General features: G+C 33.7%; 2 protein-coding genes across 2 annotated transcripts in view; one reads left to right on the top strand and one right to left on the bottom strand.

The window, feature by feature from the left end:
- Nucleotides 1-8,126, bottom strand: part of LOC137397524 (SCO-spondin-like) — a 47,157-nt gene extending 39,031 nt beyond the window's left edge. The window contains exons 1-5 of the mRNA XM_068083815.1: nucleotides 8,084-8,126; nucleotides 7,679-7,984; nucleotides 7,056-7,238; nucleotides 6,506-6,718; nucleotides 6,091-6,258 (exon numbers count right to left, since the gene is read on the bottom strand). Of these exons, the coding sequence (XP_067939916.1) occupies nucleotides 6,091-6,258; nucleotides 6,506-6,718; nucleotides 7,056-7,238; nucleotides 7,679-7,984; nucleotides 8,084-8,126 (913 nt within the window). The remainder of the gene's footprint in view (nucleotides 1-6,090; nucleotides 6,259-6,505; nucleotides 6,719-7,055; nucleotides 7,239-7,678; nucleotides 7,985-8,083) is intronic.
- Nucleotides 8,127-13,802: 5,676 nt separating this feature from the next.
- LOC137397523 (coadhesin-like) overlaps nucleotides 13,803-22,402 on the top strand; it is a 37,594-nt gene continuing 28,994 nt past the window's right edge. The window contains exons 1-7 of the mRNA XM_068083814.1: nucleotides 13,803-13,867; nucleotides 15,811-15,857; nucleotides 15,974-16,111; nucleotides 16,326-16,514; nucleotides 16,629-16,685; nucleotides 16,919-17,089; nucleotides 17,810-17,977. Of these exons, the coding sequence (XP_067939915.1) occupies nucleotides 13,803-13,867; nucleotides 15,811-15,857; nucleotides 15,974-16,111; nucleotides 16,326-16,514; nucleotides 16,629-16,685; nucleotides 16,919-17,089; nucleotides 17,810-17,977 (835 nt within the window). The remainder of the gene's footprint in view (nucleotides 13,868-15,810; nucleotides 15,858-15,973; nucleotides 16,112-16,325; nucleotides 16,515-16,628; nucleotides 16,686-16,918; nucleotides 17,090-17,809; nucleotides 17,978-22,402) is intronic.

Genomic DNA, 22,402 nt, shown 5'->3' with positions numbered 1-22,402 from the left:
AGAAGTTTGCTTTTCAAGCTTGCCAATTTTTTTCATAGTTTACTAAAAGGATTTTGATTTTTAAAATCAGGTAATTTTTAATATAGAAATTTTTTATTTTTATTTGCAAACTCGGTTTTTGTGATTAGTGAACAAATCATAACAAAATAGCAAGTAGTGATATCCAGGTTGGCATGCACAGAATTGCTTGTCATCTCTCAACAAAGTGTTCTCCTGCAAGGACCATGCAAGCAGTTACAATTCTTCAATGTTGTCACCCACTATGTATTCAAAATTAGACCTAACAATATTTTGCTAACTTAGTTGAACATGTTTGTCTGTTTGTTTGCTTTATTTCATCAATAATATATAAATATATACAAAAGAAATGAAAACTAGACAACGAACATCCAGAGAAGGTGATGATGTGGCCATGTGCGCGATAGCAAAAGCTAATATTTAGCGCGGACCTAGGTGGCAGATTACAGGCAAAAATTAATTAAGCATTATAGTTTAAAAAAATTATCCCAATAGCCATGCCTTTAAGCTCTTTTTAAAACCTAACGTGTTTTGTATACTGCGAATAGAAATGTTTTATGAAGTTTTTGAGCAAACCAAGTTCACATTCTTAGAAACAAGCCAAGACAAGATATACTTCATCTGATAGGTATCTATAAAATAAGGTATAAAGGATATTATATTTGAATGTATAGCCTTTTTTGATGCATGTTATGGTTTTTCTAGGTAATAAAGAGATGAGAGAAAATGGGAAAAGATGGTAGAGTGAATTGAGGCAAGATGACTGAATTGATGCAGAATATTGAGGAAGATGGATGAAGTTGAGAGAGATAGAGTGAGGGAAATAAAAACACCGATTAAGGAAAGCTATGGAAAAGGACAAAGTAAATACTGCCAGAGATTGGTGAATTTTAAGTACCTGCTCTAATAGTGAAATCTAGTCAATATTTTAGGATAACTTTTGACTAAGGCTGCGATATTTAATCATGATTGTTGTGTTCTTACAAAATTGTCTATAAAGTCCAAATAACAAATGTATTGTAAAGCTCTTGAAGTTTATTGTATTTGTTTTTGTATGCCTAATAAAACACAAATCAATTAAAATCTTTCTTTCCACAAACAATGAACGGATAAAACACCTCAGAATGTTTCCGGAAAGCTCTATACATAGTTTAGGGGCTCACTATAAATCGCGAACCCGCTTGGTCTTTGAAAACCTTTGACCTCTAATGAATAAAAATTTATTGTAGTGACAAAAAGTAATAACAGCATAACACAATTTTGATCATGTTTTTATATTTTTTTCTCGCTCATTCTGTGTGCATCAATGAATGACTTCCTAATCATATGAAAGTCTATTGCTTACTAAAACAACATAATAAAAAATAGAGAGCAGACATCCTTGATGTAAATAATCTATTACTAACATTCTATGACAACAGGACAGTGAATAACAAAGTGATAGCTATGTTTAAAATTATGAATAATTACGGCTTAGATGATATCATATTGTTGTAGGCCTTTTGTAATTTACAATTCTGTTAGATAAATTTAGAACAAAAAGCTTCAATGATATATTCACATGATATTTTTAAGTATAATGAACGCCTAAAATAGAGTTTCATCTGGTTAATTAAAATTCATCAGAGCCTTTATCAGTTTTGCAACATTTGAGAAAGTTCTGATAGCTAAAAAGTTACTTTTAGTTTCATTTTTACTAAACACATGCGTCTTAGGTCTCTAATGTGCCGCCGTGATAGATCATCAAGTGTAATAACTATGCGTACAACTATTCAGCGGTGAAGTGATGGTTAGTAGTCGTTTGGTCAGCCATGTTGAAGGTTGTGAGTTCAAATCATGCATGATGTAGCTTTTTGCTCCCAGCTGCCATCCCTAGCTTTGGAAAGATGGAAGGACCTACACAGCTCCTATTGTAGGAAAAAGGATTTAACGTTTGACTACTACAAATAAAATACTTCTAGTTCATTGAGCTGCTTTTAAAAATGACCGTAATTCTGAAAAAAATTGAAGCTTTGGAATTTATACAAAATGAAAACAAACTAAAGCCTACATTTAATTTTAATTTATAACAACTACTACATTTTTATAAAAAATGAAAACGGTCAAAATTAAGATGTATTTTGTGTTTCAGCCGCTATGAGTGAATAACTCTTGCAACCTTTTGTTTTATCAGCCAGTAGACATTGTTTACATTGCCCACTTGCTGCACAGTCAGTGTAGCAGCTTCAGTTTTGTTAAGATTTAATGTCTTAGTGTTCAGAAAATTAACAGGGCAAGAAATGTGCTCGTGTGGCTGTATTCAATGAACATGGCATTGTAACAACTTATAGTTTGGTACATGTATACTACAATTGTTAACATAAAGTTTGTAGTAAATCTAGTAAATTGCATGCCACATGCCACCATGCTAGGCATTAAACTCATCCTTGCCTCTGTTGTGCTGTCGACCAAGAGTGTAAAAATGTCAAGGCTTATTCTCCTCATGTGAAACTAAGAGCTGACATACATTGTACTATTGAGGACATTCTCTCAAAGAGATTATCTCACTAAGTCTCATTGTTGTTAGTAAAAGCACCAGTATGGAAACAGCTACTGTATAAGTAATGACGCTTACAAATAATTGAGATCAGGGTGATTCCATATTCACCAAGTTGACATTTCAAGGTGAACTTGCACAACATTTTAGTAGATTTTATCAGAAAGCATCGGTATTTTTTATTATTTGCGATTATTTTTGATGTTTGTGATACTCTACTGCCAGGGCGTTTCAAGATTAAAGTTGAAAAAAATTGATCATGGTTGAAATGTTCAGATCATGTGAAAGTGTGATTAGGACATCTATAGTTGCAAAGAGACTGACAGGATAGAGATGCTTGATGCTTCAACTTGAGCACAATAGCAAATATCATTCGCAATCAACAACCGTGATCAAGTTTTGTCGATTTTAATCTATAAACATCCAGGCACTCAGATCACCTCAAACATCAAAAACAATTGCATATGATAGAAAAACACCAGTAGTTTTGGATAGAATCTACTAGAGTTTTGTATGAGTCCATTTTTAAGGTTTAGTACTGTTGCAGGTAGGGCATACTCTCAGAACATATTTTGCTTAAAAATACTAGAAGAGTCTGCTGCCACACAAGAAAACTGTCTTGAACTTCTGTGTTTATCAAAAGCTTCACAAGTTGAATGCAAAGTTTATTTTAGTGAACATTCTTAAAAACTCTGAACAGGAAAGTAAAAAAGTATTTTAAAAAAGGTTTCTTGGAAAAATTACAACTTCTCCTTTAGTGTGACTTGACAGACTTTTTGGCGTGTTTCCGGTGTCGAGTCTGCTAAAAAATTTACATTGCTAATAACCTGCGACAACCTATCAAACAGCTTATAAACTCATGGCGTTCATGATGCGAGGTTAAAAAATGCTGACTGCGTTTTGTAAAATGCATAGATGAGTTAAGCAAAATGGTTCTTAAAAACTGTTATAGCAACGATAACAACTAGTGTCATTATTTTGCATGGATTTTTCCTCTGAGTGTTTTAATCACAATCAAGTTTTATCAATTTTAATCTTGAAACATTCTGACAGTCAGATGACCTCAAACCTTGGCACTCAGATCAACTCAGACAATAAAAACAATCACAAATGATAAAAAAATACTAATACTATACTTTTTGATAAAATCTATTAAGGTTTTGTGCAAGTCCATTTCTAAGGTCAACATTGTGCTTGTTAAATTAATTCAATGAGGTCTAAACATAATTTATCACCTGATAACACTAGTTTAGATATTATATGAATGTTAGATAAAGTTAGAATTGCTTGGATCAGGTTTAACTCTTTTACGATGCTGGTAATAATAAAAAATGATTGAAGGTCAAATGATGAAATTTTACAAGTCAGTATTAGACCAGAACAAAAAAGGGATACTACAATTCTACAGCACTTATATTGTAATTACCAGTATTTTGAATAATGGAAAAATGAGTTTTATAGAACTCTTGTATCGATGTATATGTTTATGAAATGAATGTGATGGAAAGATGGATGAGACAGTGGTGATAAACATTAATGATGGAGATGGGAGCAAGATATGGAAGATGATGGAGGAGGTTGAAGGAGATAGATCGGAGGAGGTTAATAGAACAGATGAGGAGATAATATTCTGAAGATTGACCAATAAAAGAAGTTAGAGAAAATTTAAGAAAAGAATAAACGAGATATGATATAATATGAAACTTGAAATACTGCTCTCAAGGAAAAATGTATAGAAAAATAGGTTTATATCCTATTGTGGTTATTCCATGTTATCATACCTGGTGTGCTCATGCAACACCAGGTATGATTATGAAATATCAGTGGCCTTTCTTTAAGTAAGCCAGGGCTATCCTAGTCTTTGTTGTAATACACAAGTCAAATAATAATACTATTGTCACAAGTATTTCATGACTCTTAGCTGGTCAGTTTTAATCAATCATATTTAAACATTACTCAGTGAAAAAGACAAAGTTTTCAGCCTTTACCTGGCATAAAAATACCAAAACAGCAACATTTGTAAGACAATATAACAAACAGAAAAGGCAAATGTAGGTCATTGATTAATATCTATGGTAGTTTAGCCTGAAATGGAAACACTCATTGACCTCATAGAAAGCTCTGAGCGGGAATGTTTAAAAACAAATTTCGGTAAGGCTACTCTCTTCAAACAATATCACTGACATAATTCTTTAGCCTTTGGTCTTTTAAGATGTAACTCAATAAAACAGCTTTTCATAGCTAGGAAATTAAGTAAACTTTGTTTGGCTAAAGTGAAACGTGTGTAACATAAATATGAGTTTTCTTTCACCTTTGAAATAAGAAACCAAAGTTAATTTAGCCACACCAACTTTGTATTGCTTATATTTAAGCTTAGGCAATGACTTTAATATACTGTTGCTACATTTACGCTTGAGTTGAGCGAATCGACTATAAGTTACTTTGCTTTTTGATGAATAAATGTTTTATTTATTATAAGATACTAGTATGCTAACAGTCTCGTGCCCCCTGAGAGATCAACATGTACAATTATTATGTGCACAATTATTACATGATGCCGGAAGGTGGTGCAGTGATACACGCATTGGTCCAAGAAACAGACTATGTGAGTTCATTACCTATGTGAAGCATTTTTTCCTAGCTCTCTTAGTGTGACTTTGGACAGACGGAAGAACACTGATCTTATTATAGTAAATATTTGCTTACAACAACACTGTAGATATGTTAGTCTTTATTCTCTCTCTAATTTATATCAACAATTCACCAATCTTAAGCCAGCTGGATACATGATTCACTGTATGCTGAATTATTCACACATCAATATTGATGACCTTTTACACATCTCATTTTGTAGATACACGGTTTAACTGCCACAAACTTTACATCTTTGATGTGTAATGATCTGAAGGCTCAAGTCCAAATATTCGGAGAAGCTAAATATTGTTACTGTTTGTAAAGCTGAGAGAAGGAGTTGTCGCACCTTTATGACTATACATCAAATTTTATGAATAACCGCAGGAAATATTTTTGGTGCAAACCTTTTGCATTATACTTAGCACTTTATACATTATTCAGTGCAAATCAAATATTTAACAATTATCATAGCACACATATTGTTGTTGGCTGTATGAGCTTTGGACTACATGTAATTTACCCAAAAAGTTCAAGCAAAACGTTAAGGGTTGGTTGAAGTAGTATTCCATTATATTTTCACATCATTATAAGATGTATAAAATATAAAACATATAATATGAGATTACAAACATTTAGCTCCCCAAGTCCTCCAAATGTATATAAACAGAAGAAACTCAAACAAAGTGAATTCTACTTCAACTAACTTCTAATGAAGTTGATTAGAATTTTTGCTCAGCCTTGACCTTTAGTAGAGTCCATAGCCTGAAAGACAACACAACATTAGAATAAGAGAGTTTGCTAATCACCCGGTGATGCTATCAGTAGAAGATAATTTCTCTTTTATCTTAACCTACAGATGTTGTTGTTTTTTTGTGGAGAAACAAATAGTAATATGTACTTACAGTATGAAACGGTGCGACAACTCTCTTTATCTTTAAAGCTACCGATGCATTTTTTGCCACCATTTTGTGGTCTAGGGTTGGTGCAGCTTCTAGTTCTGGTTCTGAAACCATTTCTGCAGTTTCCTACACATGAACTCCAGCTAGACCAACTGGTCCATCCTCCGTTAACTATAAAAAATACCACTTCAGTACTGAACAAACAGTGATATGATATGGCAGCAAAGCAGTGGATTAAGGCAGCTTGATCCTGCTTATTACAAGCATATTTGTGCCACTTTATTACTGATATTTTTGTTTTTACTTTTCCATTCATAAAATTTTTTTTCAAATTCCTAAAAAGTTCCAACTTTGCAGATTCAACTAGGAAAATGGTAAAATTAGAAAAAAACTAAAAGACAAGTAAGCCAATGCTTACTTGGGCAGCCTTGGGTATTGCATTTGGTACTCTGGCTACTTGCTCCAGAGCAGTTCATTCCACCATTGGCTGGTCGAGGGTTGGTGCAAGTTCTGGTACGGGTTCTTACTCCACCGCCGCAAGACTTTGAGCAGGAACTGTATGGAGACCAGCTGCTCCATCCTCCATTCACTGCAGTCAACAGACACAAATGTTCCTTAGTCATTTTAAATGCTTGAGTGAGAGAAAATGTTTTTCATCGTTTGGTTATTTTTAGCTATGTTCGATCATCTACCTGGGCATCTCTGGTTGTTGCAGGATCTGCTGTCTCTTCCAGAACCTACACAACCTCTTCCTCCATTAGATGGTGCTGGGTTGTTACATTATCTTTCTCTTCTTTGAACTCCACCTCCACAGCTCTTTGAGCAAGCAGTGTATGGGCTCCATTCCCCCCACATACCATCAACTAAAACAGAGTTGGAACTAAATTTAGCATACTTTGGAAACAAGTGAATTAGCAAAGTTTATACCAGTAAGAAAAAGTGTTTTAACAAATCCTCTAGGAACTAACCTGGGCAGGATCGAACATTGCATGTTTTTGTTTGGCTTGCTGATCCTTGGCATACTGGATTTGGCAAAATGTCAGGATTTACACCGCTGAAGATAAATCCGCAGGTTCTTGCTCTTGTCTGGCTTCCAATTCCACATGTTTTGGTGCAACTAGACCATTCTCCCCACTGGCTCCATCTCGTGCCTGTGAAATCATCCAGTAGACAAATTGAAACTATTTCAAAGGTCATTTCCTCTAGCAATTGAACAGCATGCTAATGGCTACTGTTGAATATGTACTAGTTGTTGTCATTGACCACTGTAGTTTGTTTTGTATATAGCAATGCAAACTTTCTGGTAGTATTTACTCACTCATTTATTATGTAATCATTATGTAATTATTACGTACATGTAATTATGCTCTGACTCATTAGTCTCATCTATATAGTTAGTCAATTGCTGTTTAGCTATCAAATATAAAAGTTTAACAGCTACTCATGTTGAACATCCTTATATCAAAATACTGAGTGATATCTGAGGAAGTGCAACATTACAAATATTTAATCACTTTGTTAGGCATAATTTTAAAAGTTTGATGTATGAATTTTTGTTCTTCATCCACACAAAGATATGAACATGGCTTACCAAAGCCAACACCTCTTCCATGGTTTCCACCATTTGGCCCATCAAACGGTCTACCATTGTTTCCACCGTTAGGTCCATCAAAGGGTCCCCCATTGTTTCCACCATTTGGCCCATCAAAGGGTCCACCATTGTTGCCACCATTTGGCCCATCAAAAGGACCCCCGTTGTTTTCACCTCTGTTTCTACCATTTGGTCCATGAAAGGGTTTACCATTGTTGCCACGATTGTAGCTAGCCTCGTCACCACCGTTCCCTACATAGCCATCTCCTTTTTCTCCACCACCATAGTTACCACAAAGGGCTACACCTGTAATTAAAAACCAATACATACTGAAATACTTTAAGGAGCAGCCACATTTTTGGTGATAATTATTTCTGACGCTGAAAGAAGTTCTGATTTACTAACCGATAATGGCTGCTAAAGTAAGAATGGCGAGAGTGCTTGACATCTTCCTGAAACAAAGAAAGTGGTCGAACTTAAGCACTTGGCAACTTACATTACTCACCCAGTTGTATGCTTTTTCATTGGCTCCTCCATTTTTAGACATGGAACATTTTTAAAATGCTATTAATATGGTTTCAATAATGTACTACAATACTATATTACACGTTTCAATTTTTCTTTTCAAGTCCAATTTCTAACATAAATAAAATTTAGTCTACATTTAATTTGCAGCATGATAAAATGAAGATGGGTACTTTTACATAATGTTAACAGCCTGTGACAAATCCTATAAACTACTTAATACGTAAGTATTTGTGTTTATAATAAAAATCTATAATATAAGCTGTAATAAAATTAAAAACTAATACTCAAAAATATTGCAAAGAGAAATAAAGTTTACAGGTTTAGTATTAAACTTGGATGTAGTTAGCTCCACTATAAACAATTCTCACCCACCTTGTTTTCTGGTGTGTCCAAGTAGAGGCTGTGCATGCTCTCTGCTGTTTAACTCCTTTTTATAGCATCTGCTCCTACAGTTCTGTCAAAGCTTGCACTTCCTCAATATGAGTGATTGCTGTTTGATTGTATCAGAGAGTATCAATCTATAACGACACGAGTCTAATGACAGGAGGCTGGTGACAATGATGAATATATAATCTGCGCCTTAATGTCATAAGTATGAATATTCCGGGTATTTATGGCAGATGAAATCCTAGAATACTGATATATTAACTAAACTTACTCCTACACAGTTTGGCTCCGTTGTTCTTCTATGTTATAAGTCAGGCTATTTATTCAGATAATACTGACACACTGCAGTTGATTGCTTATTCATTTTCCTGTCATTAGTGAACATACTGGGCGGAGAGCATTATTGTAGAAGGCTCTGTGTGCCTTCTACAAAAAATAAGCCATCACTTTATCTTTCCTTGATCCGTTATATTTGTCAAGCACAAAGAGCTAACAGCTTGAAATAGAAACTATGCAATTGTTCTCCCGTTTACAAAAAACATATCTGTAAATGCTGATAATTTGCAGATTTTTGCTGTGTCTGCAAGCTGACAAAAAATGAAATTATTGCTGTCAGCCATTTTATCAACAGACCTTAGAAAATTTAAGTTAAAAACAGAGCTTAGCCAATTTTTTGATAACATGCAGAGATATAACCAGGTGAGAAATAATTGTAAAATCAATCAATAGTTTTCAAATTTTCTGCTATTGTTTGTTTTTACAAAAAATATTTTCTCATAGCATAAAAAAATACATAAATAAATTTAATGGTAGAACAATGAAAACATAAATATTTACTGATTTTTTTCCTGCCGACAAGATTTTTAGGAATAACTGGAAACAATAAATACAAAATATAATTAGGTTCAATTTCCACATACATGAGTGATATGTAAATGAAAAATATTGAACACTGTATTAATATTTAACTATTCAGTAAGTTCTTCTGCACACACTAGTTGCTGAAAAACTGCACTTTAACAGTCAAGTGACAGTCTGGGACTAAAGCATAAATACTGAGTACATATTTATATTCTTGACCTGAGGAGTCTTTTAGTGTTGAGGGTCAAATTAGACTAAGGGTTTACTTGCAACAAAATTCACATTACAGTTATTTGGTATCAAAAAATTCACCATGTCTTACTCTGCTGTGTTGTGGGTGCAAACTATGTAGAAATGTGATTAAAAGCTTTTAACAGCTAAAAAATGAACACTTAATTGCAGCCATCATGAAAACGCAGGAGGTTGAAATCCCGCTATCTCGATGACGTTCTCAACTCGACATGGTTATTGTTTTGGCACGTGAATTGAATGGCCAATAAAAGGCTTAATATAAAGCTTTTCATAGCACCAGTTTATGACCAACACTTCGAGTTCTACTGGAAAGCCCTTATCAAATATAAACGCTCGCTACTTTTCATTTTCATTTCAGCTTGGCCTAATCATCTAGTCATAATCTGATCATGTGATCTATACTTCCTGCCAAATGGCGCGAAAGATTTCTGCGGCATTTTTTTACTATCACAGGTGACCAACAGGCTCCTCATGTTTATCAGAAAATGATATGCATTCCTTCGAGCTAAGGTTAAAAATTAAACTAATTTTTAGGCTAGATTTTGTGATATCAGTGCTCAAAGTAGCGGCATTACAATGGTGATGATGAAATAGACGCGTAGTGACAATAGGCATAGTTTTATTGAATGTTTAAAGTATTGTGGTATTTGTTTTATTGTGATTATTTGTTTTAAAATATTATATCTGCTTAGATTACCTGTAGTAATCTAAGCAGACAAAATAGTTCATTTTCAAGGGACTGCTCACACAATTCTGTTGTATTTGCTATTTTATGCCGAAAATAAAACGAGTAAATTGAAGTCCTTTCCACAAACAATTAGCTAACCAGATATCTAAGACTGTTTCTAGAAAATTCTGTGCTCAGGGTTTCAACTATTGAACCTACTTGTTCCTTAAAGACTTTTTATTTTTAACGACTAACAAATTATTCAAAATTATTCTGATGACAAAAATAATAATTGCATGACACAATTCTGATCTTGTTTTTATGTTTTGTCTTCTGCTTATTCTGTTGGGAATCGATGAATGACTACCTAATCATATGAAAGTCTATTGCATAGTAAAAATAAATAAAAAAATAGAGAGCGGACATCCTTGATGTAAACAATCTATCACTGACATTCTATGACAACAGGACAGTGAATAACAAAGTGACAGCTATGTTTAAAAATAATGAATAATTACGGCTTAGATGATATCATATTGTTGTAGAATTTTTGTAATTTAAGATTCTGTTGGATAAATTTGGAACAAAAGGCTTCAATGATGTATTCATATGATATTTTTAAGTTTAATGAACACCTAAAACAGAGTCTCATCTGGTTAATTTAAATTCATCAGAGCCTTTATCAGTTTTGCAGCTTTTGAGAAAGTTTTGATAGCTAAAAAGTTACTTTTAGTTTCATTTGTATTAAACACATGTTTCTTAGGTCTCTAGTGTGCTGTGGCAGATGATCAAGTGTAATACATTTATGTACAACTAGTCTGCCATACCAGTGGATGGTTATTTGGTGCAGTTGTTTGTGGGTTAGTCTACCATGATTCAAGTTGTGAGTTCAAATAAATTAAAAGCTTTGAAATTCATAAAAAACTAGGTGAATGCATGGGTAATTCAAAATCTGTTTATAAACAGTGAGAGGTAATGTAGTTGCCATAGACTAAGTTGAGAGACTCAAAGTAGGAGTAGTAGGAGAAGTAGGAGACTCAAAGTAAAAGATAAATTTACCTCCATTCTCATCTTCATCTATAGCATAACGCTGCTGACGCCTGTCAGCGCTAACTATAAGCTGTCTGTCCCAAAATTTAACTGCCTAATGCTCAGAAAACTTGGAGTCACCTTCGTAATCACTGGAAGCATTTTTACAATTTTATTGTTTGTCAATAAAGCGTGTCAATCGAGTAATTCATTAAGTAACAATGCTAATTAATTTAGTAAATATTGATGTCGATGCGATCTAATAATAGAGTAAAATCCCTAAATCTGAGATCACAGACAACGCATTTTACGAGTGATGACATTTATTATGACCTACATATATATGTATATAAAAAGTCTGTGCTGATGATTGGCTAATAAAGCGATCTTATATTTATTGCTCGTGGACTCTTTTCAGATGTAGCACTCGTTACGTCATGAATGAAGCACCCGCTAGAATTTGAGCTTTTTAAAAGATGGCCTCATTCAAACACATATATCTCTAGACAGAGTTAGTCTACAAAGACAAAAATGGCATCAAATTGTATCTGTTGTTTTAGCCTTTTATTGGTCTTAATTTTATTAAATCAACCTTTTTGGCGCAACCACATCTTTAAGCTCGTAACTTGAGCTTGTTTCAATTTTTACCATAATAAGAGTCGTGAAGCGCTTGTAATGTGTGATATTACACATCATACTCTTTCTCTCTTTCGCAATCATTATCATCATTATTATCATCATGAGTGTTAGTAGTAACCAATAGTATTTTTGCATGCACTTCGAGCGTTCGTGTTTTAACATATGTAGTGAACATGGCCACAATTATCCCTTCGTATAGCAATGAAGCAGCTTGGTCTAGTGAGTAGAATATCTGCCTGAGGAACCTGGAAAATCCAATTTCAAATACAAAGTGAAGGAGATTTTTCGTTCCTAAAATTTTATCGTTGTAACTGGACACACAAACAACAGACCAACAAACAGACAAATGACAAAAACTGAGATTTATACAAATAGATAAAGAAAAACCTAAATTACAATTTTGTTTTGTATCAATTAGTATGTTTTTCATAAAAACAATGTGGAAAGCTAAAATTAAAATGCATTTGGTGTTTCAGCTGTTGTGATTAAATAACTCTTTGTTTTAAAAGCGTAAACATTGTCTGCAGTGCCTACCAGTTGTATTCTTAGTGTAGCAGATTAAGTGCAAGAAACAGTGTGCAAGAAATGTGCTCATATGACTGTATTCAATAAACATGGCATTGTAAGAACTTATAGTCTGATACATGTATACTATAATTGTTAGTAATTGTTAACATGAAGTTTATAGTAAATTTAGTAAATTGCCTGCCTCGTGTAACCATGCTAGGCATGAAACCCATCCGTGCTTCTGTTGTGTTTTTGACCAAAAATGTGAAAATGTCAAAGCACATTCTCCTCATGTCAAACTAAGAGCTGGCATAATATTGAGGACATCCTATTAAAGAGATTATCTCACTAATATCTCATTGTTGTTAGTAAAAGCACCAGCAAGGAAACAGCTACTGTATGAGTTATGGCGCTTAAAAAGAATTGAGACCACTGTGAGTTTACATTCAGCACAGGCCAGCTATCTAGTTGACATTTAAAAATGAACCTACACAAATCTTATTAGATTTTATAAGAAAGTATTAGTATATTACCACCTTTTGCGGTTATTCTTGATGGTTGAAGTGATCTGACTGCCAGGATGCTTTAAGATTAAAATTGATAACACTTCATTATGATTTAAACCTAAAAAAATTACATGCAAAAACATTAGTTGGTATCATTGTTTTAGGTGATCTCAGCTATTGTGTTTGTGTTGCAGTGTTACGCACCTCTCTTTGGGGCACCGCAAAAATAAACAACATTCTCACACTGTTGCTTGATCTGAGAGCTTCAACCATGATCAAATTTTATCAATTTTAATCTTGAAGCTTCTTTGCAGTCAAATCCCCTCAAAGATAAAAAACAATCACTAATAATAAAAAATATCAATACTTTCTGATATAATCTACTAAAATTTTCTGGAAGTTAATCTTTAAGGTCAAACTTCTGCTAATTTGATTAGAAAAATGAGATCTAAACAAACTTCATCACCTGATAACTTCAGTGTAGATATTATATAAGGTCTAAGTGAAGTTAGAGGCACTTGTATCAAATGCTATTAGTTGAGGGTCAAATGATGGCATAGTAGAAGGCAGGGTTAGACTAGAAGAACCAGGAGATGTTCCAATACTATGCATATTGCAGTTACCAGTGTAATGATAAATGGGCTTTATAACACTCCTGTATGAATTTGTATGTTTGTAACAGAGAGAGAGATGAATGTGATGGAAAGATGGAAGGAGATGGTGCAGACAAATAAAAACTTATGGAATAATGGCAGAATATAGAAAATGGCAAAGGAAGTTGAAGGAGGTAGATTGGAGAAGATTAAAGAAGAGGTGGGAATATAATATACTGAAGACTGACAAAGAATGGGGATTAAAAAAACAAAGAAAAAAATAGAAAAGTACTCACATTACCCTTCACAAATTTTATAGATAGCCCAGCATACCTTCTGATTGTGGTTATTTCAGCTCATCATAACTACGCTCATACAACTCTGTTATATATTGAAAGCTTTTTCTCAAGTACGTAAGTTAGGGCTATCCTAGTATTTATCAAAACACACACAAGTCAATTAATAGTATTATAGTGACAAATATTTCATGACTCTTAAAGCTTATTAGTTTTAATCGATCATGTTTAAACACTTCATAGAGAAAAAAGCTAGAGTTCTTTATTTTTACCTGGCAAAAAAAAGCCAAAACAGCAAGTGCTTTACCACAAAAACAAACAGAAATGGCAAAGGTAAAATTCCATATGCAAAATACTTGTCATCTACTACTAAATAATCAATTAATTAATTCGTTACACGCCAAAAGAAAAAAGTGAACATGAAGAAATCAGGAATCATTGAGTGAGTTGAACAAAAGTGTTTTAAAAGTTGGTAATCTAATAGTATTGCTGAGGAGTCAGGATAGTGAATTAAAGCTTGCGGTAACAAAAAATTCTCAACTTGAAAAATATGATAGCAGATGTATTACAATGCACTATCTTTAAAAATATCTTTGAAAAAGTTGTGATAAAGAAAATGCTTGACAAAGCCAGTTGTTTTGGTCCTTGAATTAAAATTAGCTAGCAACTCATAGCTATACCAATGCAAGTCTGTAAGTGTATTTTTTTGTATATTCAGACCATTCGTTTAGCTAAACAAACCTTTAGCATTATGGCATTTACCTTGTCCTCCACATCAGGCGTGTTATGACAAAACATGCCTGGTGTGGCAGACAAGGCATGTTTTGTCATGTTTTGGCTAATGGTTAGACGGAACAACAATTTTACCGATTTATTAAACTTTCAATTTAGTTTCCAATTAATCATTCTAACTAGAGAACCAATGGATCATTTGTACAGCCTACATCTTTTTACTGTCAAATTTGTGACTGTGCATCTGATCCGTATTCGCGTTAGCGGTACAAGCACCTCATGGTATTCATGTAAATAGGTGTTTTAAAATAGAGGAGAAAAAAGTGATTCCTGTTCATCCAATTAAATGCTCATAAACATTGCAGAAGTGTGCCACCGCTGCCATCTGCTATCAGGCACTGTTTAGCACTGATGTAATAGGAAACAATCAAATAAACATCACCTAATCTGCTAAGTGACTGTCTCAACATGACAGTAAAACTATATAAGAAAGGCTGACAACCAGAGCTCCAGCAGAGCTTCAATTTGCAGACACATACAAGGTAAGCTGTAGCCACTTGCAGTCTTTTTGTCTTTTTAGTGTAGCCTTTGAAGGGCATATCTTTTTAGTTGATGCTCTGGGGCTAATTTTAAAAACTTCTCTTTTTCTTTTCAATAAGAGTTATTTGTTCTTATTTATTGCTATTTAAATAGATCAAAGTTAAGATAACTAACTGGTTTTATTATTTCTTTCTTTCACAGACAGTCGTTTTGTCAATGATTGTCTTATAATTTAGACCTTATCACCAACCTCCATGTAGCTCTGTTTACTATTTTCTCTTGCCATTAGTGGGAGTTTCGTTTCCTTAACTTCATGTTACACTTAATTACATCTTTGTATGTTAGACTAGGTCTGCACTGATTCCTCTTTCCTTGCTAGAGTTGTGAATGTAATAAATTTTTTAGCTCATGACCCATTCTGTGCACATGTCCCAGCTATCTTAGGCATTTTTATATCATTTTTACCATATTATCTTTAACACATAGTAAGTTTATAATGTCAAAACCTGGTGAACTTACAAGGCTATCTTAAAAAAACCTAAAGCTAATGGCAGGTTGTCTAATACTTAGCTCACACTGCTTGCCGCTATTTCAGGAAGATGACCAAGACACTCACTATTCTAGCTTTAGCTGCTGTTATCGGTTAGTAAGTCACAATACCTTTTATCAAACATTTTCACCTTTCAGTCCGGGAAACTTTGTTGATGTGAAACGGGCTCATCTTTTGTATGCCAAAAAACGCTGGTTTTTCCTTGCAGGTGTAGCCCTCTGTGGTGATTATGGTGGTGGAAACAAAGGAGATGGGTATAGTAGCTATGGTGGTGACAAGGGTGGATTCAATGGTGGACCCTTTGAGGGATCTAAGGGTGGAAGCAATGGAAAAGGTGCAAGTTTTGGTAAGTCTCATTTGAACATCTGTCTAAGAATGATAAAAAGAAACTCATTGACAAAAGCTTCAAAATTTGTTTACCAAAATAACTGAAAGATTAATAGGGTATCAATATTTTATTAGACGAATGTTCAACATGACCATTTACTAGCATGCTGTTTTGTTGCTAAAAGAAACGACATTTGAAATAGTTTCAATTTGTTTAATTTATTGTTTTTCAGGCACAAAATGGAGCCAGTGGGGAGAGTGGTCTAGCTGTACCAGAACATGTGGAAGTGGAAGCCAGACAAGAATAAGAACTTGCGGATTTACCTTCAGGGGTGTAAATCCTGACTATTTGCCAAACCCAATAGGCTTATGCCAAGGATCAGCAACCCAAACAAGAACATGCAATGTTCGACCTTGCCAAGGTTGGTTTCTCAAAGATTTGGTAGCACACTTTTTCTTACGTAAAATTAATAAACTCGCCCGATTCACCTGCTGCAAAATCAAGTTAAGCTAAACTTGTTCAAACTCTGTGTTAGTTGATGGTATGTGGGGAGAGTGGAGCCCAAACACCACTTGCTCAAGAAGCTGTGGAGGTGGAGTTCAAAATAGAAAAAGACGGTGTAACAACCCAGCACCATCCAATGGAGGAAGAAGCTGTGTAGGACCCGCAAGAGATGTAATATCGTGCAATAACAAGGACTGCCCAGGTAAACATTTCATCATAATAAATGGTTCAAAAGCCATCACTTTTTAAATAGCGTATAGAATTTATTTTGTATAAACCTATAGTTAATGACTAAAGAACGCTTGTGTCTGTCAACTGCAGTGAATGGAGGATGGAGCAGCTGGTCTCCATACAGTTCCTGCTCAAAGTCCTGTGGTGGTGGAGTAAGAACCCGTACCAGAACTTGCACCAACCCTCGACCAGCCAATGGCGGACAGTTCTGCTCAGGTGCCAGTACTCAGAGTGATCGATGCAACACTCAAGGCTGTCAAAGTTAGTAGTTTATGCTGTTTTTATTGTTACTCCTCTCAGACATAAGTGACTGCCTAAATGCGCTTTTAATAAGTGATTATATAGATAGGTGTCTTAAAGTTGTAAGCCCTTAGACTAGCAAAAGCAAGTCATTGCCTTGTTACCATGTTGAGCAAAGTACTGAACTCAGCATTTTTGCCATTATTCATGTATGTGTAGGTCTATACAATATATTCCCTATTTAACATTTATATATGATATATATTATATAATAGATATAAAGATATACGGTGGTTGAGGCAACAGTTATTTTTATTCATTGCTACCTTTTTTATACTATAGTTGGGCTTTCAGTCGATTTTAGTTTATTGTCAGGCCATGAAACTGGCTGTAGTGCCAAAAAAAGACTAACAGATTAGGGTAACTGTTTCTTCCATCAGCTTATCTTAATACACAGACTGCATGAGAGTTCATTTAAAATATTACAATTCACCTTAATTATTCTTACTAGTTAAAATAGTATTTTCTATGAATATGCAAATAGATATACAGTATACAACTTTATATAAACTGACTTAAAACACATTTGTGTAGTATATGTGTTACGTATGTTTTAACTCTGTAAATATGTGTCAGTGTTGTTATAAAGTGGTAATTATGTGAAGTCTGCTTCTTTCAGCTTAAAACCAGCTTAGCGCAGAACAAGAAACAAAAGTTAAGCCTAGTTGTTTTGTTTCACAGTTAACGGAGAATGGACCAGCTGGTCTAACTGGAGTTCTTGCATCGGAAACTGCAGTAAAGGTTTTAGAACAAGAACCAGGAGCTGCACTAACCCAAAACCACAAAATGGTGGCAAAAACTGCCAAGGCAGCTCTAAAGACAAGGAGAGCTGCCGTAGCGTCTCATACTGTAAGTATATCTTTTACTAGAACTTAATATAGCAAGCATTATATAATGACTACAAAAATCTGTTGTATTGCAGCTGTATTTTTGCTTCTTAATAAACTTGTAAGCATATAACATAATATATCCAATGTTATAATAATTCTCTTGAGAAATATTATAACCAGGCTTAAATTATGAAGCCCTAGTACGCACATTTCTTATATTCGCGATGTTACTGAGCTTGTGCTGCACATTTATCAGATATCTTCGGTTTTATAAATTGTCACAAAGTTTGATAAAAACTTAAAATACTGCTGCAATTTTAAGAGTAAGGATAGAGTTTCATGGAGTTGTGTTCTTCTGTAGGCTATGGACTGTACTAATGGCTGATGCGAAGTATGACTGAGACCCCAACTACTTTCTGAATGGAAACTCTTACGCTTTTAATGATTTTGTGCATTTGCGGCTTTATTATCTTCCATATTATAACTATATATCATTCTCTTATGTAAAGGTGCTGAAATATAATGAGCTAATCCTTCAAATCAATGTTTTTCCCTGTACAATATGTAAACACATTAAATTCAAAACATGCTTGGAAACTTGCCACAAATTTTTAAGAAATTTAAATTTTAGAAAATTTTTAAAAGTAGCAGTAAAAGTACATGAAATGAGGTCGTAAAACAATTTTATGAACTGAGAACTAACACTACTATAGTTGAATGAGCCAACTTAAACATGAAAGTATCCGAAAGATGACAAGCTGCTTCACAAGTTTCAATTTTCAGTCTGCCAAATATTTTGAGATAATTGTAAGAATAGGTAAAAAACTTGCCAAAATCACACTTTTTAGCTTTAGGAGAAAGCCAGGCACCAGCAGAGTCTTTATATTTTTAACGTAATCATTAAGCTAACAATTTTTTTACATTTTCTTAATGAAACCTTTACTATAATAATAGCTGTATCTGTCTATTTGTCTGTCTGTTCGAAAGCCAGGTTTAGAGGTGAAAATAAAGCTACATGTTTAATGGAACACCCAACCATGAAATTCAGATTGGTAAACCAACATTCTAATAACTGTGCCACTCAACTGTATTCAGAAACTTGAATAATTGTGCTGTGAGTTATTCTAAGTACTTTATCGCCACACCAATTGATCTCTTGCAGCACATTAGTAGTTGATAATATTTTGGTATTGTTAAGCACAAGCAATAATTCCTGGACAGAAACAAACACAAATATTAGTTAGTATTTTTATAACAACCAACATGTCTAAGGGCTTATGGTTACCAAACCTGATATGTTTAGGTTTACATAGATTATGAATTTAAGGCTATTTAGCTCAGCCTTCGTTGAGTAATGAGTAATATTATATTGCTGTTACTAAGCTTCGAAGGTCATGACAATTTGTTATTGTTTTTTTTAAACTGTTTTTGCTGTTTTATCTATTCTGTTTAAATAATAACAATAAAAACTGCAGAATTTAAGTTTTATTAAAACTATAAAAAGCCTACATTTTAATTTTTTAATTATCGCATAAAAAATAGTAAAAAATTGCTTCTAGCCAACTTTTATGCACTTGGCATTAAGGACTTACCAACGGAGGCAAATCCAAAGGTAAACTAGCACCCAACTATAATAATTATCAAACATGGAAGTTATCTACCCTTCCTACGGCGCTGGGATAACTTCTATGTTAATGGTCAGAATCTCTGTAGAGCGCAGCCAGCACAAAGCTTTACTTATCAGAGTCTCAAGCTTAGAAATGGTCTATTTGGAAGGTAAGAACTGCCACTCACACAGAAAGAGTTCTGCTACACTACGCTATGCTACAATGCATGTGCTAGCAGGTTAAAAATGAGCCTACTGCTAGATAGATAAGCTAAAACTTTTAAACTGAGTTACTCAACACTTACTAGCTAATCAAATGCATTGTTATGTAATATTCATTCAAGCACTATTGAAAAAAATTATAATTCATGATATCAAAGTGCCATCATGGCAAATTATTATCAAAGATGCAGCTAAGCTCTACTTTATGGTAGAAAAGCTCATTAATTTTAAATATTCTTTATAAAAGTATATAGATAGCAGGTTAAAATAGGCATGATAGTAAACAGAGAAGCTAGCATTTTAAAATAAAATAAATCAACTCTTACTAGTTTGTCAAAATGCATTTTCAAGAAAGCTTCAAACAACTGTAGACAAAATTGAAAAAATTATAATGTAGGCTATCAAAGTTTTATCATGGCACACTTATTATCAATGATGCAGCTAAGCTCTACTTAATGGTGGAAAAGCTCATTAATTGTAAATATTCTTCATAAAGATTTTAAAAAAATTCTAAACATAACTCAATAATTATAATAAAAGAAATTTGAGTTATTTCAAAAATGTACTATTTGACTTCACTTTTGGCAATTCTTTATCAAAAATACATGAGCCACAAAACTCCTTCTGAAAGTTATAACTTTCTTTCTCGTCTGACGAATGAAAGTTTTCAGAGTCAGATTTTTTTACGCAAGAAGATCTATCAGATAATTATTTGAACAGTGCATATCGTTTACAGGCAAATAATGCTTTCACAGGAATTAGCTGCTCTTGTAAAAACAAAGAGAACACAACTACTGGCTATTTAGGTTCGGGATTTTTATGCCATTGATCACTTACTACACAAATATCCTGATCTTTCTGAGCTTGCTCTCCTCTATAGCTTGCACACTTATAGGGCTGTTTACAGCACCTTCAGTTTCAATGATCTTCTGAAAGTTGTGTTAATTTTGACAGGTAATAAATAGGTCATCTGCTGAGTTCTATACGACAAACTGCTCTTCTTGACAGCACATCATCTCTTACTTGTATACAAGATCCAACTGAACATCAACAACAAAAAACCTAAAAAAACAGCAAATTAGAATAATAGTGTTACTATCATATTAAAAATTATTGTTATAATTCAGTTTTGTAATTACAATATTGATATATGAGCGTGTCCATAAACAATAATTTGACATTTAGAGTTATTTGATGCCAACTACACATGCAAATTTGCTCCCATTATAAAGTTTTTTGATTTAATTAATGCAGTACTTTCTTGGCTTTTAGATAATATAAAATTTACTGCTTTCAAAATAGTAGTTCCAGAGCTATGAAGTGCAACATGCGTAAATGACGGGACATTTGTAATTTTTTAGTAATTTCAGTTTTTGCAATGTCATGAATCTGCCATTGTATGTCTTAAACCAGTGTCTGTTGCCATCTAACCATGACCAGCTAGAGTACAATTAAACTCTGTGAAATGGTGAAATTTATTCAAACATACATGTATGCCTGGTACCATAAAGAATTAGGAGTCTATCCCAGGATAGACTGTGTAATTCCTCACAATTGGCACACAAACAAGTGTATGTGACATAAACAGTTTCAAAGTAATATCTAGGTCTATGGCATGAGCTGCCTTGAGTAAGTCTCAGATACTGTCAATGCTTATGTGCTGTGTAAAAGCTTTCCTCTATTCTTTGTTGTAGAAGCTGCAATGTACCTGAATTGAGAACAGAGACAACTTCTAAAGTATAGACAAGTTTGCTTTACTCGGGAGTAATCTTCTCATGATGTCATTTATAGTAGCCTGCATGCAGTAGCCCAAATAAATGACAAATAAATTATAGTTTCTATTGCATTATAGCTACTAGCCATTTGTGTAACTTAAGAAATGATCAGCTACCCTTCTGTAGAACTTTGTTTACAATCCCTAATAATTGTTACAAAAGCAATTCTTACAACTGGTCCAATTATTTGAATTAGTTTAGTTAAATTATTTGGTTGTATCTTGCTATTTTACGCTACTGTCTATCATTGCAAGCAATAATGTAGACTAGCATTATTGTAGTATTTCTAAGACCACAGTTTATCTCTGCCTGATTTTTAAGCTTTTGTTTATGAAAGTTTTAGAATGTTGCAAAAGCATTCTAGTTTATGGAATGTTTATAGATAGACAAAACTACATGTAGTTCATTTTTAGCTGCAATATAAATATAAAAACTGCACAAATTTAACAAGCTCACTTTCCTAAATTCCTACACATATTCATAAAGTACTGCACAGGCAGCAATAGAAATGCGCCTATGATCTAGTAAAGGACAGATCGAAGGAAGCAAAGCTAATTTTTATAACATAGATCTAAACAAGATAAGATTATTGCTAAATAAAGTCTGTAAAATATTGGTGTTACTTTTATTTTAGCTTTAGACATCATTAGTATAACAGCATACAATATAGAAACATTCTTATTCAAAAGTAAGCTGTATGGTCATTGACTGTGATTACAGGGTACTGCAATGTACGCAAGTAAGATTTGAGTCTAAAGTTTAAGAAATGTTCAAATCATGGCTGCATCTTTTAGGTCTTTTAATATCTATATATATATATTTCTCAAAGTATGTCCTGTGT

Source organism: Watersipora subatra, chromosome 5, assembly GCF_963576615.1.
Source record: "Watersipora subatra chromosome 5, tzWatSuba1.1, whole genome shotgun sequence".
NCBI lineage: Eukaryota > Metazoa > Bryozoa > Gymnolaemata > Cheilostomatida > Watersiporidae > Watersipora > Watersipora subatra.
This window is presented reverse-complemented; position numbering and strand designations above follow the sequence as displayed.